The 26,893-nt window shown below is 39.7% G+C and overlaps 1 protein-coding gene across 2 annotated transcripts in view; it reads left to right on the top strand.

Moving 5' to 3' along the window:
- ppp3cb (protein phosphatase 3, catalytic subunit, beta isozyme) overlaps positions 1–26,893 on the top strand; it is a 76,428-nt gene that overhangs the window by 19,262 nt on the left and 30,273 nt on the right. For both annotated transcript variants that reach the window (XM_088344471.1, XM_088344470.1), the window contains exons 2-4: positions 6,969–7,169; positions 12,644–12,768; positions 17,070–17,181. In XM_088344471.1, coding sequence (XP_088200597.1) covers positions 6,969–7,169; positions 12,644–12,768; positions 17,070–17,181 — 438 coding nt within the window. The remainder of the gene's footprint in view (positions 1–6,968; positions 7,170–12,643; positions 12,769–17,069; positions 17,182–26,893) is intronic.

Genomic DNA, 26,893 nt, shown 5'->3' with positions numbered 1-26,893 from the left:
TTTATTACAATTCAAAATATTTTTGATATGGTATTGATGTTATACTTGATTTTTAAGTATTTGAAGATTGAGGGTTTAAATGGAATATAATAATTGTGTTTATGTATCAAGGCAGCACGGTGGCGCAGTGGTTAGCGCGTGTGCGGCACAGTTCTGACTTCGTGGGATCGAACCCCCTGTGTAGAGTTTGCATGTTCTTCCCTTGCTTGCGTGGGTTTCCTCCGGGCACTCCAGTTTCCTCCCACATTCCAAAAACATGCATGTCAGGTTAATTGGCCGGCCAGAATTGTCTCTAGGTGTGAATGAGCGAGCAAATTGTCTCTAGGTGTGAATGAGCGAGTGAATTGCCTGTCCCTGTGTGCCCTGCGATTGGCAGGCAACCAGTTCAGGGTGTCCCCTGCCCACTGCCCGAAGATAGCTGGGATGGGCTAGAGCACCTCCGCAACCCTACTGAGGATAAGCGGTGCAGATAATGGATAGATATTTATGTATCGTAAAGTGTATGACAATACGGTTTAGAAATCATAAAGAAAAAAATGATTTTCTACTCAAGTATATGTTAGAATTATGATTATTAACCACAAACATAAGTAGTGTATTTACCTAGATTGAGTACAGTGTATTCATTCTTTTCGATTAATCTATCTGCACTACAGCAGTACAGTGTCACTTATTTCTCGCGAGAGTATTATTTCAAAAGAACATTGGCAACCAATAAACAAAACTACTTAAATTGAGTCATGGAGTTGAAACGTATCACAATTTCCATCCATCCTTCCGTTTTTGCAGGGGATGCTGAAGCCTACAACAGCCATCTTCAGGCAGTGGGCAAGGGGCACCCTGAACCGGTTGCCAGACAGTTGCAGGTCACACAGGGAGAGACAACGATTCACATGCTCAGCCATACTTAGGGACAAATTGGAGTTACCAATAAACCTGCCTTGCATGTCTTTGGAATGTGTGCGGAAACTGGTGTTCCGAGGGGAAATCCACAGGGAGAACATGCAAACTCCGCACAGGGAGGCCGTTAGCTGGATTTGATCCTGGGAGCTTTGAACTGTGCTAACCTTCCATCCGCCATGCTGGCCCTCATTACAATTTGACATTTATAATCCATATTTTTTATTTTGCTTGATGATTTGGGCGTGCGTTGAGAAATATTTTGAGCATTCAATTCCTGTAATTAGGACGCGTTTCTTTTTATGCTAGACTGGTTTTGAATCTCATTTTTTTTAGGCTGGTAGGTTATTTGGACTTGGTATTTTGTAAATACCTTGCATGGTGAAAAGGTGGGAGTACCCTTGATGGAGCAGGACTGTGTTTCCCTAAATGCAAACTTAACAAATGCCACGCTTCTTGGCCGAAGTTGTTTGAAAATATGAACCGGTGTGTTAATGACTGTTAAACAAGTATATAATTATGTAGCATTTATTATTAAAAAAACCCTATTGATCTAAATAAAATGAAAAAAACACATTCAATCGGATATACATGTACATTTTATGAAATACTCATAGGTCTAGAAATGTGTAATTACAGTATTTCACCTAAGACGGCTCTTTAAGATGATCATGTTTAGCCACCATCTTCCAAATGCTGAAACGACAATTTTGCGACATAAGCTCGTCCCGGTGATGCTTTTAGTACGGGTTTAACCACTACTTACCTTCTACAGCTGGCTTATCGATGTAGCTGTTGCTGAGTCCTGTGATTAAGACTTACAAAACTTATCCCACTTTGCTTTGCTGTTATAAGCCTTTTTCCACTGGTGTTTTTTGCTAGCCTTTCACGTTAACCATTTGAATGGTCTATGATTCACAAACAGTCAGTTATTGTTAGCAGCTAGAGGTCTTACAAAGCTTGAAGATTATTTTAGTGTCACTCACCTTCTGCAGTTGGTCAGACAAGTGATGATTTCCTGAGTTCTATGATTGAGCATTAGTTTTTGGTTTGCTCACATTAAATTTCCCTGGCCTATTATAGTAGTTTCTCTCATTAGCCGTTAGAGTTACCCACTTGTTTGTGGCCTTCCCCATCTCTGAACGAATACAGCTAACTACTTTTTTTTAGCAGCTCTTTGTATATTTAGCTAGCATGGTCATTTGTGTTTTTCACTGAGATTCAGACCAGCTTTTATTACTTGCTGTTCGAAAAACTGTTTATTTACTTGTGCAACAGAAGATTTGGAAGTAGGCTTGCAAATTCTACGATGTTGTACCTTCTCAAACATACCTTTTAGCTTTGTATACAGTTGAATGTTATCATGCACTCTAGTTTTATGCACGAGTCGTCTCCGGAAGATAAGGAAAAAACAAATGCAATGTGATTGTTTGAAACCAGAAGTGGCAAAACTTTACAGAAGGAAAATTAAATCTAATGTGATCATTCGAGCAGTTTAATCACACACAAAGACTAAGCCTCACTTCAACATAGAGCAGCCGTGGACTAAAATACTAGTTTGATTTTCTAAAAACAGTAATTTAAAAATAATTGGTAGGCGTTTTTAAGAGGAGAAAAGCGGTAATCTAACGCGGTGACCGGCAACCTTTTCAAACCACCAACCAGTTTAATGTCTGAGTATATTCTCATAGCCTGGCCCAATATTAATATTAGTAATAATAACAATGATATTTATTATAACAATAACAATAAGATTCACTGTGTAAACACTAGACCACTAGGATCTAGATGACATAGGAAATGGCATTAGAATTTGTCTGTTCATTAAACTATGTTTACTCACCGTACCACATTGTACAATGTTGTTTTGGCTGTATTATGTCAAATAGAGCTACATTACATTGTTGTTTGTCATTCACAATTCTAGTGGCCTAATTGTTAGGATTCATTTCACCGTCGTGATGTGAGTTCGATTCCCATTGCATTTAATGTTGAACAAATGAGGTCAGCTATATTTGCCAAGTGATCAATTGTTACTTAATACTGATAATATAATATTATAAAATCTTGATGTAATGCGCACCCAAATTTGGTGAAGAAAAATGTGTATACAGAAAAATGTGTATGCAGTTTTTGTGGTTAATGGGGACCAGAACCACCCGCAAAAAGTGAAAATCCGCAAAGTAGTAATGAAGGTGCGACGCCCTTCATAAAAGCCCCCAAAGGCTTAAACTTAATTCAAGATGACGTAATTACCGACTGAGAGTATACGACTTTAACAAAATAACAATCAAATTCTCCAAATACTTACACACAACACATAATTGCAGTTGAATTATCATTGTACAAAAATAAAACAAAATTTGAGGGCTTCTCCTTTCAGAGTAACAAAGCAATTTAGAGAGCGGCTGTCCTCGATTAGAGCCAAGTCTCGCGATGATTAAAATAAAGGAGTCCCAAATGTAGCAGTTTCCCACAAGTTGTATCTCCAGGCCATTCATTTCATGTTTAATGGATCTGGCGGGGGAGTATGCTTTTTTTTGGGATCGTGACATTTTCAAATTCTCCGACCTCTGTCACTCACCTGCGCACCTCTATTCCTAAAACAGATGAGTACTTAATCCACAACTGCCACGAGCAACTCACTTTATTTTCAAAACAGTTCATATCAATTTGATTGAGCGATTGTACCCCAGCAAAATGAAGTGCGGATTTCACATTAAAATATTATCACCGACATTAGTGCGAACGCTCGAAGAGGAGATTGTCGCTTGCTCGCAGTGTCCAAAAGGGAAGGGGGGAATAAACATACGGGGCAAGAGGAGTGCAAAACAGAGACAAAGTGGCAGAGCGAAAGCTCCTGTGTGTGTCTGTGTGTATGTGTGTAGAAGGGAAAAAAGAGCCAGGCCTACTTTTAGTGTGTGATCTAGGCCATTATCTGTGTTAGCACTGGTGGGGCTGGAATAGGATGGGTGGATTGTGTGTGACAATGCCTTTTATTACAAGTCGCCTCGCACAATCAGCGAACGCTGCTACGCACATCATGCATGCACGATGCGCCCATGCGCCCTGTACCAATCCGCCTTTTGTTTACTCACCAGTGAGCTTGCGTATACCGGGGTTTGTACGGATGATTGAAATTCTTGAAAATGCTTGACTCTCAATGTTGTGCTTTTAAGGTTTGAAAAGTGCTTGAATTTAAGGTGAAGTGTTTGTAAATGCTTGTAATTTTTCCCCAAGTTTCTCCACAGTCTGACTCGATAAACCACGGAATAATTGGAGAAAAGTAAAACAAGTCTGATTAAAAATGACGGCGACACGCTAGCTCTGGTGGTTTTGTTCTCCCATTGCATTTATCCCTTTCTCATGATTACTTCAACTTCAACATTTATTTCAAATATACTTGATGCACAACGTAAAGCACTGCTGAAATGAGTTCCTCTTCCGTGCGTACAAACAGGCATTAATAAGGCAGAATACAAATAACAAATAGCAGGAAAATTGTCTTTTCCTGTCAAAAAAAAAGAAAAGTATTGAGAAAAAATATAAAAGTGTGCATATGAAAATATGTAGGTTTTGAACAAACAAAAAATGTGCAATGTACCAGTATAGTCAGAATGTAATCTAGAAACATTTTTGCATTTATGTGGCAGAATTTCAGTCTTGACAGCCTGTTGGAAAAAGCTATCCTTGAGCCTGCTGGTTCTGGTTCTGAGATTCTGCAGTGTTTTCCCTGACACCAGCATGTTGAAGAGGTTGTGAAAAGGGTGGGTGGGGTCACCTGCAATCATGGTGGCTTTGCGGGTGAGGCGGGGGTTGTAGATGTCCAGGATGTCGACAGAGGGACACCAATGACCTTTTTCTACTGTTCTCACGATGCCCTGGAGGGTATTTAAGCAGGACACGCTGGAGGTGCCATACCACACGGTGATGCAGCTGGTCAGGATGCTCTCAATGGGGCTTCTGTGGAATGAGAGGATGATGGGGGATAGGCACTTGCTCTCCTGAGTCTGCGGGAAAAGTACAGGCGTTGATGGGCTTTTTTCACTTTTGGTATTGTTTGTATAGTGTTGTCACGTGAACATCATTGCCTCCTTCATGTTGCACCCAAGAGAACTGGTACATAATACTAAGATGCCATGAGGCTGCAGTTTCAATGAAGGATGGCCTGGAACCAGAATTACAATCCCTGGCTAATTTGAGGAACCAATTCACGCACAGCATGCTGCAAAGTAAGAAATCTTATTTTTCCCAATGCGAGAGTTTGCCCTCACCTTTCATATTTAAGGTCATTTACAGAGATGCCAAACTTAAATATGATTTTTTTTTCTTGATAACTTGATGCTACATGCTACACCTAAACAGGGCACTAAGAAATGTATTTGTGTAGGGTTTACGTATCAACTATGGGCGTTTATTTTGGACCACGTAAGATATTTAGGTAGCGTTTCCCAATAGGAGGAAAATGAAAGCTACATATTACCGCCATGTTTACCCAACACCTGCAGTATATGGGGAGAGATTAGCCTTGGAAAAACATAATGTACTGTTAAGATCCACAAATATATTCGCTATTCACTCAAGATCTAAAAATTACATTTTTGGATGAATGTACGCACAAGTTTAGAAATTGAGTATGTTGATTAAGGACAAATTTGAGGGTATATTTGTGGATCAGCAAAATACATAATTCATATCGTATTTCTTAGTTTAATTGTACTAGAGAAATTGTAAAAATGGCTCCGAAAGTCTTGAAAAAGTGCTTGAATTTGGCCATGAAAAAAGGTGTACCCTGGTATACGATAGCTATGTTCTCTGTGTGCCTTGTTTCTGTGTATGTGACTCCTCACGTGCAGCTGTGCACCCCTCCCTTCTCCCTCGTCAGTCAACCCCCCCTTGTGCTCCAGCAGCTCCCTTAGGGCCTTCATTATGTAAGAAAGACATTACTGCAGAACAGAGGCGGGAGACATTACTGCGGAACAGAAGCAGGCAACCCTGATAACCGAGCCTCCCCTCCCTCGCACCCCTTTGCTTCATTACAGTAGTTGAAGCTTCCATAACTCAAGCCCAGTCAAAGCCTGTAGCGCCCTAATAGAGAGCGCAAAGGGCTTATCATGTTTGAAGGCGAGTTTTCGGAACATCAATCATATTCTGCTTCCCCTTGCTAGCTGCCCACACCTTGAATCTTTTAGGGATTAGGCCCGCTGACTTATTGAATACAGCCTGCGAAACGATGCCGAGAGAAGCACAAGAGAAAAAAAGAGCCAAACAACCACCTGCAGATCTTAATGTATCCACTTTATGTTATGAAAGTCAGGCACCACTCCCAAAACAACTGGAAGTTTCTTTGTTTGCTTTCTTTCTTTCTTTCTATCTTGTCCTTTTTCTTTCCCTCTTTTTCTAATTATCTCTCAAATTTTCTTTTTCTCTCTTTCTTCTCCTCCTTTTCCATCTCTTTTTAATTATTGCTTTATTTTTTCTTTTTTTCTCTCTCTCTCTCTCTCTCTCTCTCTCTCTCTCTCTCTCTCTCTCTCTCTCTCTCTCTCTCTCTCTCTGTTTCTCTCTATCTATCTATCAATCTCTTTTTATGTATCTTTCTTTGACACCCCTGTTTTAAAGGTAATCCAACATTCCTAAACATGCCAAAATAGTACACATTTTTTGCCGAAAACCACTGTATATTTAATCAACATGTTCCAATTATTTTCCGAGATAAGGATGAAGATACAATGTCTTGTCTTTGTCATGCTGAGCTTTGCCGTTATTGAAGAAACACTACCGCCCTAGCAAACCAGTCACCATATTGTTTTACGTGTTCATTGGTTCAAAGAGGTTACCAGTGTTTTAAGCAAAGTTTTGGTAGTTTTTGTGGAGAATGCATAGGCGTGGTGTCACAGGAGGATGTGGTACCGGTAAACAGGGTTTACAGGCTAAAAAAACACATTTTGCAACTACTTTGCATATTGGGGGGAAGAACACTACAAGTTCTGTGCCTATTTGGGAAAAAAAATCTTTGGGAATGCCTTTAACTTCATCCACAAACTCCTCTTTTTGACCCCTGTCTGCAGCGGTCCCCTTCCCTCTGGCCCATCGGTTGACCATGAAAGAGGTTTTCGACGCCGAGGGCCGTCCAAGGGTGGACCTGCTCAAAGCTCACCTGACCAAGGAGGGTCGGTTGGAGGAGGCGGTGGCCCTGCGCATCATCGACGAGGGGGCCGCCATCTTGCGCCAGGAGCGTACCATGTTGGACATTGAGGCACCAGTCACAGGTATTTGAATTTTCATGTACACACAAGCACTGTTGGGTGCTTTAAAAAACAGTATTTCGTCACAGTTTGTACATTTTGTTCTGTTTTGCGTTATAATTTTATTTTTTCCAATATAATTACACATTTCTCTTTTTTTGTGGATTTTTTGGGTTGTTTTTGTTATTAAATGTCATTGGTTAACCTGATTATCTGAATAAATATTTTGTCCTATCTATTTTAATTTTTCTAAAAATAAAAAAAATAAACACCAAGATATATATTTAGGTAAAAAAAATCTATCCAGGAAAAAAAACCCTGACTTTCCCCCAAAAATACCACTCACAATGATACTATGAAAGACTGGGCTCCTCAAAAGTTTTAAGAGAATATGTTCACACAATTTTAACCCTTTTCTAACACTTCATACTGTATTTATTCAGTGAAACTGTAATAACTATTAGGGACAGATGTTACAAGTTTGCCTTTATGCTGCCCCCCTTTCGTTACTTTGCTTTTAAAGAGTGAAGAACACAAAGAAATGAATCGTAATGAATCGTTTAAATTGATGTTTTAAAGTAACCATATCAATTTAATAGAACATTCTTTCAATTGCTATAATTATGTCTTATGCAATAGCTATTGGTAAAAATCACATGACTCTTGCAGTTCAGACAGCAAAGACTCAGACAGCAAAGAAAAGGTTTGACACACTATTCCACAGAGTAAGGAAGAAACCCCACATGCAAGTGTTAACTGGATGGCTTTTATTGATTCTTTGACCTGCCATGCTTATGCCACCATTTCAACGTGAATCGTTCTTCCGACACAATCGTTGTATTTTACGCCTTCCGATATCTCCGCCCATCTTTCCGAAATGGGTAAATGGCGCCAATCTAAGATAATACGGAAAGCAGGAATAGAGACTTGATTGAGATCGATGAAAGGCAAAATGGAAAACAGTGTTTGAGACAGGAAGACGATCATACTCAGCTCCATCAAGACAACTGACATCGCCGGTCGAACTATTGTGAGCATTTATGTAAATGCAAGTGTTGAGAGAAATCTGTGTGGGCCGCTACCGTGTAGGAACATTGCTCAGCTTTTGCAAGTGCCGCTCCCTGGTGGTTAGGGAAGCTGGGCAGATGTGGAGACAGTCAGATAGAAGGTGTTTAGAGCATGGCTTTTTCGACCGCCGCTTCCGGCAAAGCTATGCTAAGTTTTTTACCATATGACTCAGAAGAACCAACCTACTCGTAGCCAACTTATGCGATGTATCACAACTTGGAGATAGAACTATGACAAATGACAAACTCAAGGGTCTTTTGTTGAAACAGATAAAGTAATTTTAAGGAATGTGGAAATAGTACTCTGCAATTTCTTCATCCATACTTGGGCTTTTACCCATGATGCCCCATTACAATGTCGTACAATGGGAAAAAAAAAATCTCCGTTGTGATCTTTGACTCTGAATTCTTATTTGCAGCTGTAACCGACAGATACATACCACCAACAAAATAATGGAACTGCATAAAGAAAGCAAACATGGAAGCCAGTAAAGTGGCTCCTTTACCTAAGAAAATAATTTCTTCCCGGAGTGAGCTCCTGTATCGAATTTCCTATGTATCTTGAATAAAATTCCCCCATAAGAAATAACTGAAAAACACTTAATCCATTCCCTGGCATCCTAAAATCATCCAAGTAAACCCTAAATAGCTAGAAAACACGTATTCCTGATCATTAAAAAGACAATCAAATAGTAATTGAACATAATAAAAACCGTAATAAGATAAAAAAAAAAAAATAACGATATAAAATGTGAGTTTATTATGAGCACATACCATGGAAGAAGTCGGTGGGTGCTAAGGGCCCGGTCACACAGCCTTTCACGGGCGTATCGAGGCTGAATCACGGCCAGAAATTTCTGCCCGTGAAGCAGACGCTGTTGGACGCTTTGAGATCGCCATACAGACGAGATACAGCCGTGCTTTACACGCGGTCAGAAATTCACACGCGGTTGGCCGCACGAAAAAGTTTTGCGCTGCTCAAAACTTTAGACCATGTGTAACCGCGGGCGGCACACGTGGTACACACGAGGCAATGACGCGGAACGACGTGCTACGGCCGCGGCCTGGGCGTGGTTACACGCGGGTAAGACGCGAAATTTTAGCGGGTAATCGTGGGTGGAGCACGGTCATAGCACGTTTGTTCTGCGCCTGCGGTGTTATCACGTGAATTAGCGTGTGTAACGCGTGTGACGGTCAAACGCCTTTCTCCGCGTATATACAGCGCGATTTGCCGAGCACACGTCAGTTGTGCTCGAGACGTCAAGGGGTGAACATGGATCCCCGTCACCGTAGTGACCTCGTCTTAATCCATTTTTATTTCTTGACATTTCTTTTCATTTCATAACAAGATAATAAAATAAAAATGAAAAACTATTACAATAATAACATATTGGCTTCTTCGGTGCCATAGCTTGAAATCTTGATCTGTGTCTTGAGCGGTTATGATTTCTACAGCCCGGTGTTGTGCCGAGAAATGCATCCCTGCCGAGATAATTGGATCACTTTTGAGAACTGTTATGCACTCTACCATAAAGCTTATTATGCTGAAATAAGCTTTATGGTAGAGTGCATAACAGTTACAATACAAGCGATTTGAATAGAAAAGGGCAAAATAAACATGTTACCTGCTCAAAAGTGATTTATATACGGTGTGCATTACCGTTCGATTACATTCACAACAAATACAAAGACGGAACGGTTTAAGTTGTATTACATTCCCAACAAATGCAAGACAAAGTGGTTTTGGTTATATGTCCGCTATTACATTCCTGAAAAGTGATATAAAAGTGAGATAAAACCAGGTCAAAGTGGTTATAGTAGCCAGGGGATGCAAATCTCGGCAGGGATGCATTTCTCGGCACAACACCGGCTCGGCAGCTTTTATACCCGTGGTCCACACGCGGAAATGACGCGGAAATGACGCGATGAGGAAGCGGAACAGTCGCCGGCGTCTGTTTTGCGGGAATACCACCGATGAACAGCGGGTTGGCCAATTTTGCGCATTTTCCATCGCGGGCAACCACGGGCAAAAAAAAATCGCAAAATTTTACCCGCGATACAGACACAAACGGCTGTGTGACTGGGCCCTAACAGAGGTGGATGTGTAGAGGTAGATAAATGAGGGAGCTCGCAAGACTGTTGCTGATACGTAAGAAATGTGATTAAAAAAACACAACACAAACCGCAGGATCTGGTCTGTATAGCGAGAAACACTTGTGCTAACTGCGACAAACTGATGTTTGCGCAGAGCGATCTTGAGCACTCGGCCCACTCGCTAGCGCTTATACATTTTCGTAACTTGTATTTTTTAATATGTTGGGCAACATATTTGCCCGAAAGACATCTTGTATCTCAAATTTTTCGTAACTAGAGTAGCTCGTATGTAGAGGGGCCACTGTACAATGTTAAAGTAAATGTGTCTGGGTTGATCTGGAGATTTGCAATCTGTATGGAAGGAAAATAAGATGTACAGCCAAGTGCAGCGCTGGTAGTCTTTAAAAGTGTGCGCTTGCACCAAAACACATTCGCTTTATAGAGATACGGCTTATTTTGTGAGAATGTACCAGATATTTGTATATCTGGAAACGTGGACCCATTTTTTCACACTATTTTTCCAGGCACTTCAGATGTTCACACAATGTCTTTAATATGTCAAGACCAGAACGGAATTAGGACCCAAATGCGTAGTGTTAACCACAAGTTTATTGATAGAAAGAGGAAGGGCAGCGCCCGTGAACTGGTGCTCGCTGGACGCAGGAAGCGAGACGCTCATGCAATCCGATCGTGATCCGAACATGGAAGTGGATCCCCCGCAGCGGGAGAAGGCGGTGTCAAGGACGGAAAAAACAGGTCAATAGCCGGGACAGGAGAGCAAAAATGTGGTCTGGATCAAAAAACGGAACGTAAGCCGGGACAGGAGAGCAGACGTAGTCGGAATTAAAGAATAGGTCGGAGCCGGAGACAATTGGGGAGATCGGGTGCAGTGAGTCAGGGTCAAAATGCTTACCTTGTAACAATAGAGGTTCGCTGCCGGACTGACAGAGTAAAAGGACTGGGCGCCAAATGAGCGGGCACAGGTGATCTTAATGAGTAATCATGACATAATATTATCCAACCATTAATATTATTGAGAAAAAAAGGAAGGTTTTGTTTATCAATTAGGAATGTAAACATTTTCAAAATGCATGGTTAGGTAAATATCATAATATGACCTCAAGATACAAAAATTATCCAAATATCGTGCATATATTCAAGCATAGCTCAAAATACTAGTTGAAAAAAAAATGACCTTGGTAGTGCATGAGATAAAAATGGGCCAGGTCTTGTGATGTCACAACATGGTCATCAGAAAAAAAGATTTTTATAATAGTGCAGATATGATTAAAATCGTTAAACAACGATTAAATATTAAATTAAATTACACTAATTAACTATCTGCCAGAGGATGCTAGAACTTCCCGAATTGAATTTAAACTCACCTTAATGACTAATATGCTGCCTTAAAGGGTCACTGTAATATTTGACCACTAGATGTCACTGTATTGAGTAGTGCAGCCAAAGACGAGTGCTAAAAAGCACAAGAACACAACCTACGGAGACTCAAAGGGACCAAACCGCATTTTCTTCCTTCTCATTTGACCCCCAGCCTTTCACAAGGTTTTGGGTAATTTGGGGTACCCTTAGCAACAAGATGGACGATCACTTAGCCGAGAGGACTCCTTTATAATGTTGTTAGCTTTCTGGGCTGTGTTGAAGACTCTCTGTATGTTTTTCTTGTCCGCTGTTGTGCTTAAAATGATACCAGGCCATGTTGCCGTATTTTTTTTCCAGATTTTCAGATATTGATTTATTTATTTGGGATCCACTCTAAAATGAAGCTTGTAAACCAAAGGCACTGCCTAAAAGCCTCAAAAATATCATAAATATTCACAAAGCTTCATGAAGCCTCATTTTCCAATCCCCCCAAATTTTTTTCAGAAGCTTGTGATGATAGGCGCAAAGCTAAATTTCACTAGCGTCACTCTCAATCACCTGATTATTTATAAACGGGATAGAAAAACAACATTGACAGAAAGAATGTAACTTTATGAAGGGAAAGACAGATGTCAGCAGTCAAACAGATGCAGAAGCTGTAAAGTGAAGCAGCTGCAGACGGGAACTCGACTAAGTGGGAGCAGACAGATGGCAAAAGGGGCGGATGGCAAGTTGAACGCCGGCATTTTTTACGGTCCTCGAGCCTCTTCACAATTTGACAGCTTCAAACAACGGGGAGGTGCGGTGATGGATTCAAACCGCAACATGCATGTCCCGCCGTTCACTTATAACAAGAAACATAGGCTCTTTTCTTCAATTCTTGTAGGACGTGACACGTATAAATATACGTACTCCGATGTTCATGATTGGATGCACTCTGTCATGTCGTTCTAACAGTGTGTGGAGATATCCACGGCCAGTTTTTCGACCTGATGAAGTTGTTTGAAGTGGGAGGTTCACCTGCCAACACGCGTTACCTCTTCCTGGGGGACTACGTAGACAGAGGCTATTTCAGTATTGAGGTAAGAAAACATTGCATATGGAGAACAGTCCATCCGTCCATCCATTCGCAGTATCGCGTATCCTCAGTTGGGTCGCAGGGGTGTTGGAGCCCCATCCCAGCAATTTTCGGGAAGTGGGCAGGGCACACCCTGAACCAGTTTCCCACCAGTCCCAGGGCACACAGAGACTGACAACTCACTCGTTCTTACACACCTAGGGACAATTTGGATGAGCCAATTAACCTGACATGCATGTTTTTGGAATGTGGGAGGAAACTAGAGTGCCTGGAGGAAACTAGAGTGCCTGGAGGAAACCGCAAGCACAGGGAGAACATGCAAACTCCGCACAGGAAGGCTGGTAGCTTGATTTGAACCCATAACCTCAGACCTGTGCCGCTAACCACTCAGCTGCTGTGCTGCTCATGCCGCCCATGGAGAACAGTGCTTGCTCCTAAATGTTCATTCGTAATAGGAAACAACAAGCTCTGAGATACTTTTATTGCATTGGAATTTTATTTGAACGCTATTCTTTGTTAAAATGCAGAGGTATCCAATGTGGTGTCCCCTGAGAATGCCTGAGTATACCACGGACAGGATCTGAAGATAGCACTCCCGTGATTGATCAATTTGATTTCTAGCGGATGTGATACTTTAGTGGTTGTCTTTACTTCTAATAAACGCAAAATGGTAATAACATAGTAACAACATAGTAGTAACATAATTTGGTATTTTAGAAACGAATATCAAAACTGAAGCTTTTCCCGCCAATAAGCAGAAAGAAGCTCTCAGCTTCTAAAGGGTGGGTGAACCCTGCTGTAATGTGTCATGCAACCAAAAACAAGTGCTAAAAAGCACAAGAAAGAAAACTGCACCATTGTTATTAATTTTTTGCCCAGCCTTTCACAGGCTTTTTGGATTTTTGGGTACCCATAGATGAAATGTCAGCTTTCTCTTGGTGAGGCTCATGTTATGTTAAAAGAAAATGAAAATTTCTTGACCTGAGAGTATTCTAAACAATGCAGTTATATATATATATATATATATATATATATATATATATATATATATATATATATATATATATATATATATATATATATATGATTTAAATCAAAATTGTTTTGTTTTAATGAGTAAGTTTTTTTTTCAACCACTAGGAAGCACTCATAATACACACTGTGTCTCTTTAAACATATTTTTTAAGAATGGAGAAAAATAAGTTCAAATAGTATTTTTACAAAATAAATGACTTATAAAAAAATATTAACAGATCATTTCGATTAACCTTTTTTATATCACAAAAAATAAAGTCTTGCAATTTGGGGAGAAAACAAAACCCTTAAACAAGTTATCAGAATTGAAACATTGACCATGCCAGGTCATTTTCATCATATATAACTCTCTTTTTACTAAAAACACTTCTTAAAATTAAAAATTGTAAAATCAAATTTTAAATAAAATTCACAATGAGCAAAATCACCTTACAAAACAGTTTTATTTGGGAAGATGGGTATTCTGCACTTGTTTCACTACAATTTTCTATTCCACTTTTTGCACTGCAGTTCAACTGAGATCAGTGTCAAATGTAAAACAATACTCAAGAATAAATTAATTACGTTTTTTTATCCTGAGTACATACTGCTAAAAATCAAGCAATAGTGATAATTTGGAGAAAAATATTCTCCATTATAGTGAATTACCTTTAGCTTTATTTTAATGTATACTTTTTGCGTATTTGAAGATTCATAAACTCCATTTCAATGTATGATTGCATATTACCTTTATTTACGACTGTCATTGAGAGCTTTTCAAAATCAATATCTATGATAACATGCTAATGAAACACATAAATCCATAAAATTATTACAGTACAACCCAAATTGGCGAGCATGCTTCTTTTGGTTTCACTTGGAAAATTATGTGCTCATTAATCTGAATTACTGAGTTTAAATAGGTCAATTCTTGTTTTGAGATATCGGGGGTGACACAAACTAAAGAAAACCTTCCAATTATTTTCGAAAACACTAAATCTAGATTACTTTAATGTGTTAGAAAAAACATGAATAAGAACATTTTAGATTCATTCTTAATTTCCAGGTTTGTCTGCCTTGCAAAATGCAACAATTGAGTTGACTCAACCACCCTATTGTAGTTCAGTGAGCTTTTCCAACAAAAAGGACATTGATTGGATTGGGCTTTTTTTTCCCCTCGTGATGCAAACGGTGTTTTGGCGATCACATTATCTGGCTGAAGTGAATCATGATGAGATGAGTATTATGTCACCGACAGTTTAGACTGAATGTAGAACAGGCACTTCGAGGACATCAGGAAAGTTTTATTCTGGATTTGGTGTTTTGCCGGTGATGGACCCATGTGGGGGAAAACTGGAAACAGAGGTGCTCAAAACAAAGTCGCTATTTATTAACAAAATCAGGACCAAACTACCAAAATATGGGGGCACAAAACAACAAACAAAATGCACCAACAAAAACAGTAACAAAAAACAAACGTGAAACTGGAAAATGCAGGGGGTAAAGTAAAAAAGAACCAAAGACGAACAAACCTTGCGTGGTGCTGAATATAAAATGATAATGACCCAGCATGGTGTGCTGATCAAAATGTCATTTTAAAGGGTGAGGATGTGTGTATCCAATCACCACACACCAGTGCCCATTACATTAAACATGGTTGGTGCCCTCTAGTGGAATGAGGCACACAAGACTCTAACATAAACTCCCCCGGAAGGGTCGGATACCGGATGGCCACAACAACAAAAAAAGAAAAAAATTCATAGAGGCCACAGCAGTGGGAATGGGATGGTTGAAGGTCCTTGCCCCTCGCCGCTGAAACAGGAAACCAAACGCGGCCGAGGGTCTTTCTCCTCCCCACCAGGAAAGGAAACCAGGCGCGGTCGATGGCTTTCTCCATGCAACCCAGATAGAAAACCAGTAGCAGCTAAGGGGCCTTCCTCTCACTGCCGGGACCGGAAACCATGTTACAGAGGGGTTTTCTCCTAACCGTCGAGACAGGAACCAGAAGCTGCCGCCAGGATAGGGATGTGAGATTATCTTAAGTTTTGGGGGGATGATGGAGCCATGTGGGGGAAGCTGGAACTGGAGGCAGGGGTGCTCAAAAGAGTGATTGCCTTCAATCATAAAAAGATGGAAAAAGTGACAAACAATCATGGGTTCAAGAAACAACAGAAATGTCAACACAAAAAAAAACCTGTAAAGTCTGAACCAGAAACCAAGACTGGAACTGGAACTGGAAAAATGCAATCCCTCTTTTGAGCACCCCTGTTTGTAGTTCATGCTTCCCCAGCCTGGGTCCATTATCTCCAAAAACTTCACCTCTAGTTTATTTTAGTTGCCAATTACCGTATTTATTTGCGTACAACACGCACCCTGGTATAATGTGCACCCCTGATTTTCAATGAAAAACCGCTATCAAATTTTGTTTCACTTTTTCTCAGCTCAAATTCAGCATTGTAGGTCACAAATGTTGCATTAAAAATGATTGCAAGGCTAAACCCAATTAGTAAATTAACTGATTTGAGCAAAGATTGACCAGTCGAACAATATTGCTGACCAAATTTGCACAACGGGGTTTGAACCAAGATTGTTGCAGTGCAAGCGCCAGATCCTATTGGACTTCTAGGGTTATAGGTACAGGAAAATACATTAGATTTTATCACATCTTCACACTACTTTTACGATAACACGTTGTACAGCGTCGTTTTGGCTAAACTCTTTCCCACAATGCTCCATTACAATGTGGACAACATGGCATCGTGAGTAAAAATATTGTGATGATGAGATATATTCTAAATCCATTTCTTAATAGGCTAGTGGTTATAATTTGATCTGAGTTTAAATCCTTTCGGCCCGGTATTGCAGTACCTCCGGGAACGGTGCATTCGCAATGATTGCAGCAAGGCTTTAGGGCTAGGACCTTAGCTTGGCCTTTTGGCTGAGAGTAAGTGTCCCGGCTCCTAGGCTTTGTAGCGTATTATGAACTGACCGATAACGGATAATGGATAATGAATAACGAAGATAGAACAATAACCCTTAAAAACCCCAAAACCCCAAACCCCACCCAATGTTTTGCAAGTCAAGTAATAGTATTGGTCTAATTGAATCATTGCCTAAAGTATGGTTAATGTTAAACTATAAAAACTAATAAATACAATAAATTGACATTGATACTCCAAAATGGTCATCACTATAGTAACATGGTAATTTTAAATCGCTATAGCCTCCTAATTTTAGCGATACATTTACTAGATTGTGTGTTTGTTGTTGTCTTTTCCAACCAACATTTAGTGTGTCCTGTACTTGTGGTCGCTGAAAATCCTCTACCCAAAGACTCTCTTTCTTCTACGGGGAAATCATGAATGTAGACATCTGACGGAATATTTCACCTTCAAACAAGAATGTGAGTAACTCGTTTGTTCTCTCGAAATGTCACTGCCTTGTTCTTTCCTTTGTGTCATTGCCACTTATGCAGTGTGATTTCTTAGGAAATTCACAAAACCACACAAACATCTCGACATTGTTGCGGTTTTTTGATAGTTTTGTGTAACTGAATTTTGGTTTAGTGGTTAACACAAGCTTTTTGAGTTGCGGGCCAAATTGGGTTAAAATATGTGTCACTGCTGCTGGGCCAGGAGCAAAAAAAATCCTGATTGATGTGTTTAATTAGTGTATGGGACAATAGAGAGTAAAATATGATACTGCAAAACAAGGGGAAATAATAACGTAAGTGATAAGTTTAAACTTTAGCAGACAGTCAGCATAGGGAGAGAAGACATCAATGAATTTAGAAAAGGGAGAGAAGCCTTCAATAAGAAAGTTCAACCTATTCAAAAGACCCTCCCCCTTGAGCGCTTCCTTTTCATTACATAGGTTACAAAAGTAGATCTGCCCTAAAGGGTGTGCGTATCAAAGAACTGCAACATGATTGGCCAAAAGTGACAATGATAGTCAAAACAATGAAAAACAGTGAGCCATAATAGTCAAAATAATGAACTCGCATCCTATGAAATCTCCTTTGGAGGTGTCCCATATGAAAAACGGAATCAATTATATTATATATATATATATTATATTTCTTTGTATATTAGTTGATAAAGCAACAATTTCATTGTTTTGAAACACTTGACATTTATAAACGATATATTTACATAAAAATAAAACTTAACTGAAAGTAATTGAAAAAAAGAGATTTAGTATCTGTCTTTTTTTTTAGCAGTGATTTTGATCATTTACATTAGAAAACTCATATATTGGTAAAATAAAAAATAAAAGTACATTTCTTTCTTTTTTTAAATATAAAGCCAGCTATTTGAATGTTAGCCTTGTGCGCTATGAAAAATATAGGTTTCTCGTGGCTACAAAAAGGGACACTAAAGATAAGAAAAGCATCAAAACAACACATTTCATTTAGTTGTATTGTACTTGTTATTATTATTGAATAGCGGACAGGATTAAAACTTCTGGCAGCCCATATGTAGCTCCTGGTCCATACCTTGCTTACCCTTGGGTTAACACGTTTCAAGGGCTTCACTGATTATTTGGCGGTGGGCTAACCTATTTTAGCGCTGATTATACAATCATATGAATTGAGTAGCATTTTATTCAACTGTTTTCTCTAAAATTATTCACGGCAATTATCAACTGATTTCTAATTGAACAGTTCGATTCTGTAAGGGAAGCTTGTAATGTGCGAGTTAAAAACATAAAATAAAAAAAATACGTGAATTTTAGTCTTGTGTTTGGATAAATACACAAACCAAAGGATGAAAAAAAAAATGGTAAAAATTGATATCAAAATACAATTTTGAAAAGATAATAAAACAGCATAATAGAAATACATGCAAACACACAGAAAGAAAGAAATGAATAAATGAAAAGTTGTAATTCGAAAAACATTTCATGAAGCATTCATGCGGACAGCCTTTACGCCATGAAATAAATAAAATGTGAGTACAGAGTGTTTTATTAATGGATTGAAATGTAATTCTCTCTTGTTCTCTGTATCACTACCTCTCTCCATCTCCATCTCTGACTCTCGCTGTCTTCACGTGTCTCTCATTTATGTTATTTCAATTTTTGGACATTGCTTTTTATTATTATTTGAATTTATTTTCCCATTCATGTGACTATTAGCATACTTGTGCCTCATTTTTTCTATTATTTCATTTATTTTATTTTCCAGTTCGGTTGTAAATACAAGTTTTGGTTTAGTTTCTTATTTTCTCTATCTATTCACCTACCTACCTACCTACCTACCTACCTACCTAACTACCTACCTACCTACCTACCTATCTAAATACACAAAATTAAAAATTAGCATCTAGGTTTGCACAAAATTTATAGAAGCTTTACATCCTTTCCATTGCACATTTTGAATCAGTAACTCAATCATTAGATTATTTTAATTTAAAATCGTGTGTGTGCCGTTATTGTCACGTTCTAGTTTGCATGAGTTTCTCCGAGTTGAATAAACTGTAGTGGAAATGAAGTCATTGATCTTTTTTTTTTTTTTTTTACAAGTTTCCCGTTGATAAACTCTTCAAGGGATTAAATAGTTAAGTGAAAAAAGTATTGGAAATAAAAAACCTCAAAAATCATTTTATCAAATTTTACGCCTCTGAATCATAATTATAATTTTTGAGCCTCCTAACGTTCCCCATCCCTACGGGTAAGGCACACTTTTATGCCATTAATTTGCCATGGCCTTCTTTAGCTTTGTAAAACCAAGTTGGGGAAAGGTTTTGTTTGGACAATCTGAATGTGTAAACAAACCATCCTTTAAAGAACAAAGCTATGTTGGGGGTCCAACTGATATGAAACGGGTCTTTTAATTGACTGAAAGGGGGAAAGAGCTATACTGTATGTGCTTTTCGAAGAGCTGGAATTGAACGGGTGACATTTCAAAAAAATGCTGTTGTTTCAGTTCCATGCCTCCTGCGTTGAATTTGCTTGGACACCCATTGCTTGTGTATTTTTCTTCATGCGCAGAACAGCTTTCTCCCACTGATTCTCTAATGTCTACACCTTTTTGTACTTGTCGTTTGATTTGATGGCCAGCAGTCCTTCTATTTGCCCCCTATTGTTCCATTAGCATTATGTTTTTTGTATTCTCACTTAGTCACTTCCATCCATTGATCCTTTATTCCCTACTAATACAGCACTGATGTCCTATTGGGTATGAAAATAGCTATTTTCTTAAAAAGCTCAATAAAATCGCTAAGATAAATGAGGTTTTTGAACTTGTGCAACGTATACTAGGATTTGTAATGTTATATTGTCAAAATTTGTTGGAGTGTGTAGTAAATACTGAATGAGACACATTAAAAAAAAAAAAAAGAAACTAAAGGATTTACCTCACTTTTAAAATGAGTATTGATACGTTTACAGTTAGACACTCAAAATAAGTACAGAATACATCAATGGCTTTTGAATCTGCAAGGAGAACAGGAGAGGTCTAGATACAAGATTGGGTCTAAAATAAAAATCCAGCCCAACCCGACCCAGGCCTGCGGGTATAAAAGCCTGTCCCAAAATAAAAGGTCAAAATTCAGGTGGAGTTGGTTTTGGCCCAAATCTCACCTCTGGTGAGGACCTGAGCCTCAGATGAGGAATTTTTGCGAGTTCTGAAAGCCCTCTCTTTTTTTTTTGACAAATCTCAAAGCCGATCCCAGAGGTTGGGAAATCAAAGAACTACAACATCATTTGCCAGATAGTAACAATAATGTAAACAGTGCATGAGAGACAAAATAATAAACAACAGTGAGGTACAATAGTTAAAGTAACGAACTGGCATCCTGTGCAATCTCCTTTCAAGGTGCCCGATATTAAAAACAGAATAAACTTATCAAGTATCAAAAATGACGTCAACACATATCTTTCCTCATTTATCGCTTTCCCAAATTGTCACCAAGCTTATTCTTTGTCTCTGTCCTGCCTGTACGAGAGCGGGTGATTAGCAGCAAATTAATTTGGCCCTCACTGATTGGCTCGGGGACGTCCTCCTCTGTGCCTGATTGGCCAAGGGACGAGAACGCTGATTTCCCCTGGTGCTTTTGGCGAACGGTGGTCGCCCTCAATTACCATCTGCTGCGTTCGGGTGCGCTCATTTTTCCAGTACCTTCAGAAATACTGTGTGTATGAGGGAGAGTGTAAGAAAAAGAGGAAAAGACACCTAGCAATAATCATCCCTTGTTATACTCGAAACACAAAGAAATAGTGACAATGACACTCCTGGTACTTGCCAGACATGTCCTGTCCTCAACTGCCCCCTTTACCTCCTCCTCTGGTCCATTGATGTTCCTCCTGTCCTTTATTCTCTCTTGTATCATTTCCAAATGTCCTCCTTCTCGCTTCATTAAATTATTATCCTGTTATTTCGAGAAGCCAAAATCAGCCCCTCAGTTCCTTTTATCTTTTTTTTTTTTTTTGTATCTCGCTGTCTGCTATTTTAATCCACTTATATTGCCTTTGTGTTAGAATACATCGTGAGAACGGTGTGTGAAACTTTCAAGATACGTCCTGTTGGTTGTCATAAGTGATAGTACTGCCAAATCAAAAGATTTGTTTTTAGAACAAAACAATCTGCCTGGAAGTATCTCGCCGCTACTTTACGCTCATATTTGGGTCAGGGTTTAACTCCTTATAATTTTCAAGTCTTCAAAGCATATTTTGTATGGATGACCAATCCTGCCATATGTATGAATCCATGTACAAATAAAAACATAAAAATACATGCCCAGTAAATATATCATGTAATACCTAAATAAATAAATAAATGACAAACACAATTTATTCATTTACAGATATTGTTAACTATTGTGCATTGTAATAATGTGCATTGTACACGAAAAAAATACAGTAAACTGCTGTAACGTGCCACCAAAGAGTCCTAGATGTGCACAGATGATAAGGGAGAGTGGAACCGGGACTGCTGAAAAGGAAAAACTTGAGAGGGAATCGAGGGATGTCTTGAAAATGAGATTTGGCAGTACCTGTAAGTAGATGGCTGGTGAGGAAGGTCTTGGGACGAGGAAGGGACTGCCGAGGTGCGCAGATTTGGGAGAGAAACCTGGCAAGGTCTCCTTGGGGTGGAGAAGGTCTTAAAAAGATGTGTATCTTTTAGAAGATGGCTTGTGAGGAAGGTCTTGGGACGAGTAGGGAACTGAAGAAAATAATTATGGGACGAGAGGCTTGTCGTCTTGGTGAGTGATAGTATTGAGCCGGATCAACAATAATCAGAAAATTAGCATTGGTCGCTGGAGTATTTATAGTAAAAGTTGACTAATTGGCTGATTAGGAGCACCCGGACAGGAGAGTGAGAGGGAGACCAGGAAGTTGGGTAATGTGGCTGTTGTCTCTTGGAGAAGGGGAGGCTGCAAGCACTGAACCATGACACCAGAGGGTCATCAAAACAGCCCAGAAAATCGTCGGTTGCTCTCTGCCCAGTCTGGAGGACATTGCCTGCTCTCGCTACCTCAGCAGAGCAGAAAACAACAATTTCATTGTTTTGAAACATCACCTCTTTGACCTGCTGCCTTCCGGCAAGCGCTACAGGTCACACAAAACGAAAACAAACAGACTCAGAGACAGTTTCCGCCCCAGAGCCATTACCACCCTAAACACAAACCGCACAAAAAACTGAAAACTCTTGCAAACACACTACCTCATACGACATTTTCAACACCTCGCTAGACCAAGCCAAAGTACCATCATGCTTCAAATTTGCCAACATCATCCCAGTGCCAAAGAAACCCCAGATCTTATCACTCAACGATTACCGGCCCGTTGCACTGACTCCTATCATAATGAAGTGCTTTGAGAGACTGGTTAAAGAGCACATCACCTCCAGTCTCCCCTCCTCATTCGACCCCTTTCAGTTTGCCTACAGGACAAACCGCTCCACCAGGGATGCCATCTCCTCTGCGCTTCACCTGAGCCTGACACATCTAGAGGAGAAGAACACCCATGTGCGGATGCTGTTCCTGGACTTCAGTTCAGCATTCAACACCATCATCCCACAACATCTGGTAGACAAGATGAGACTCCTGGGTTTCAACACCCCCCTGCGGAACTGGCTGCTGGACTTCCTCTGTGACAGACCCCAATCAGTGCGGATAGGTCAGAACAGTTCAGATGTCATCTACCTCAGCACGGGCTCCCCCCAAGGCTGCGTCCTAAGCCCCTTGCTGTTCACCTTGATGACCCACGACTGCGTCCCTAGGTCCGCCACAAACCACATCGTGAAGTATGCTGACGACACAACAGTGGTGGGCCTCATCAGGGATGACAACGACCTGGCCTACAGAGAGGAGGTGGAGCAGTTGGTGGGCTGGTGCAGGGACAACAGCCTGGTCCTGAATGTCGACAAAACTAAAGAGATCATTGTCGACTTTAGGAAAAACCAGCCCAACCATGCCCCACTTTGCATCAACAACAAGGCTGTGGAGGTTGTCAGCAGTATCAAGTTCCTAGGGGTGCACATTACAAACAAACTCACCTGGTCCGTAAACACTGCATCACTGGTTAAGAGGGCACAGCAGCGCCTGTACTTCCTGCGGAGGATGAGGAGAGCCCACCTGCCCCCACCCTCCCTCATTACATTCTACAGGGGCACCATAGAGAGTATCCTGACCAGCTGTATCTCTGTGTGGTGTGGAGGCTGCAGCGCTACCGACTGGGGTAGTGTGAGGAGGGTAACGAGGACAGCAGAGAAAATAATCGGGACTACACTTCCCTCCATTCAGGACATTGGCCAGAAGCACTGCCTATCCCATGCAAAAAACATTACCGGGGACCCCTCTCACCCCCATCATGGACTGTTCACTCTGCTAGCCTCTGGGAAGAGGTACTGCAGTGTGCGGTGCAGGACCACCAGGCTCCGCAATAGTCTAGTCCCCCTGGCCATTAGACTGTTAAATGGTCAATCTAACATATAGTTAACTTAAATCTAAACGGCTGCTAATCTGACTTTTGCACTACTGGCAGTTTTTTTTATAGCTTGCCACTCCTTGCACATTGCTCTCTGCACTATTGTAATTACAGCGTTATTGTTACAGTGTTAATGTTACTGTGTACCTGACTTGTTAACCTGACTGCCCATATTGCACATCTGGTTAGCTACTCTTCTTGCACTATCGGCACTATGGTAAAATACTACACGTAGCCAAAATACAATACCACATTATTTATATCTGTACATTCAAGGAAACTGTTGGGGGTCAGATGCATCGACATTTCGTTCTGTATACACGTGTACTAGAATGACAATAAAGTAGATCTGAATCTGAATCTGAATCTGAACGTAAAATGGTACTCATGTCTATGTTTCTTGCACAATGTTGACTGCACTATGTTTACTGCTCACCTTGCACAATGTTGACTATTTTTTTTGCACTATGTTGACTATTTTTGCACCAAATGCATATTGCAAAAACCCTTACGATACCAACTGTATGTAACATCCTACATGCCGTAATTTCTTTGTGTAAATATTGTGTAAATTATATCTATAACCTTATCCTCCTTGTTTTATAACCTTATCTTAATTTAGTTGTTACAATATGTCAACCCATTTTGTAACAATGACAATAAAGGTATATTCTATTATATTCTATTCAAATTACATGTAATAATGACAATGTCATATACTGTATTTGTTAGGGTATATTTATCCATCCATCCATTATCTGCACCGCTTATCCTCAGTAGGATCGCGGGGGTGCTGGAGCCCATCCCAGCTGTCTTCGAGCAGTGGGCAGGGGATACCCTGAGCTGGTTGCCAGTCAGTCGCAGGGCACACAGAGACAGATAACTCACTCGCTCATTCATACCTAGGGACAATTTAGAGCAATTAATCTGACATAAAGTCTTTGGAATGAGGGAGGAAACTGGAGTGTCCGGAGGAAATCACGGGGGGAACATGCAAACTCCACACAGGAAGGTTCGATCTCATGACCTCAGAACTGTGCCGCACACGCGCTAACCACTGCGCCGCCGTGCTGCCGGTATATATTTATGTATATATTTATTTCTACATATGGCAGGATCAGTCCTCCATGTTGTAATTCCACATCCATGGGCCTGTGACAATATAGTGAAAAGTGTGTTCGAGCTATATGATGATACTATATTGTGAAGGACTTTAAAGCCCCTGTGTGTAATATTCGACTACTAAATGGCACCGTTGTCTAATGTGAATTAAAACCAGTGCTATAGCAAGCAGCAAGACAGCAGACAAGCATGGAGGGACCTTGGGTATAGACTTGACTATGTAAAGAAATACAAATTTCTCAATCTATGACTTTTTTTATATGAATTAACTGGTATGATAGTTCATGTATTTTTGCCTAATATTTAAATCAAAGATTTTACTGAATGAAAGTTGTTTATTCCACTGGGAGGCAGCAAATCTTACACGCTGTTCCTTTAAAGTTGCATTCTTCTGTTACCAAACTGTTACCATGGCACGTGCAAGTACGTGCATTTCTTGAATGTGCTCAAATAAGCTATCCTTTTATCATCTTTTTTAGGGTTTGGGTTGGCCTTTGGACTGAATTTAAACAGTCCTATTATTACTTTTATCATTTTCAAGCTTAAAACCGTGAGATCAAGAATCCGATTGGAGATTTTTAACGCATACTAAATAGAGAAAATGTTCAACTTTCTGCTTTTTAAGGACATCTCAAACAACGCACCCCACCAGTAACATGATGGTGATTTCAGAAAAACAGAAGATTATTACGTTTCCAGAAGTTTCCAACCTGGAATTGGCGTCATTTTTTAAAACCACGTGAGCAGCTTGAGTCCCTCAAATCTGAGGTGTTACCTGAGCTAGCTTAAGCCACATTATCATTTGAATTAAAACCTTTTCAGAAAGCATTTTCATTTTGTGGAATATTATAGAAAAACGGTCAAATATTTCGGTTTAATTATGATAAGATAATGATTTTATTTGTCTTAAAGATACAAACGCATATTTTTGGCATGTTATGTCTCCAAAATAAAAACTTGATTTTTGTATTCTGGATGAAAGAATTTTGAAATATAAGAATAAGTCCATTACAATATAAACAAAGTTCAATTTGTTTAATAGAGACATTAAGTGCTTCCATTTAAGACTGTAATTTATTGTTTCATTTTGAATTGAAATATGCAGTACTCTTAAAATATATTGCTTGTGCTCAAAATGTACTATTTATATCTGGAAATGACATTCGGATTCAACATAATTTAGTTACCTCAGCTTTTAATAATGAGAATCATCTATGATTTTTTTGGGATACATTTCTTCCCTACAGGTTACCATTTTGTAGTAATTCAAATTGCCTATTTATTACTGTAGCAAACGAATCAAAGTATAGAGAATTATTGCCCACTCTCAACAAAATGTGCTGTCTTTTGTTGATAATTGATTAGTTTCGAAGGACCACTTTCACATCCATTTGATCCTTTATTCTACCATTAATAAAGCTCTAATTTCTCTTAGAATTGGAAAATAACTTTAAAAAAAAAAAGTCAATAGAATAGCCATGATAGAGGAGGTTTTTAAACCTGTACTCTTTCTTTTTATCAGATCTCCTAGGTTACAAAATGCAGATCACCCCTAAAGGGTGTGGATCTCAAAGAACAACAACATGATGTGCTAATATTGACAATTGAAACAGTGGGCCAAAAAATGAGCAAGAGTTGGCAAAAATAGTCAAAATAAAGAACGATGTTGACAAGTATTTGCTAGCCTTAAGGGATTCATTGGAGTCAAAAATACGTAAATGGTAAATGGTCTGCATTTATATAGCGCTTAGCCAACACATTGCTAACTAAAATCAAATTTAACTAACATGCCACTAGATGTTCTAATGGACTAACAGATCAATGTGTCAGGACCAGAACGGAAACAGAACCCAATTGCGTAGCGTTTACCACAAGTTTTATTGAAAGAAAGAGGAAGGGCTTCGCCCACAATCTAGTGTTCGCTGGACGCGGGACGCAAGTCGCTCTCGGACTCGGACTGTGATCCAAACACAGAAATGGATCTTCCGTAGCAAGCAATGGCGATGTCAAGGACGGAAAAACAGGTCAATAGCCGCGACAGGAGAGCAAAAACGTGGTCGAGG

The sequence above is a fragment of the Urocampus carinirostris genome, chromosome 9, assembly GCF_059441175.1.
Source record: "Urocampus carinirostris isolate Australia breed hairy pipefish chromosome 9, RoL_Ucar_1.0, whole genome shotgun sequence".
In the NCBI taxonomy this organism is placed as follows: Eukaryota; Metazoa; Chordata; class Actinopteri; order Syngnathiformes; family Syngnathidae; genus Urocampus; species Urocampus carinirostris.
This window is presented reverse-complemented; position numbering and strand designations above follow the sequence as displayed.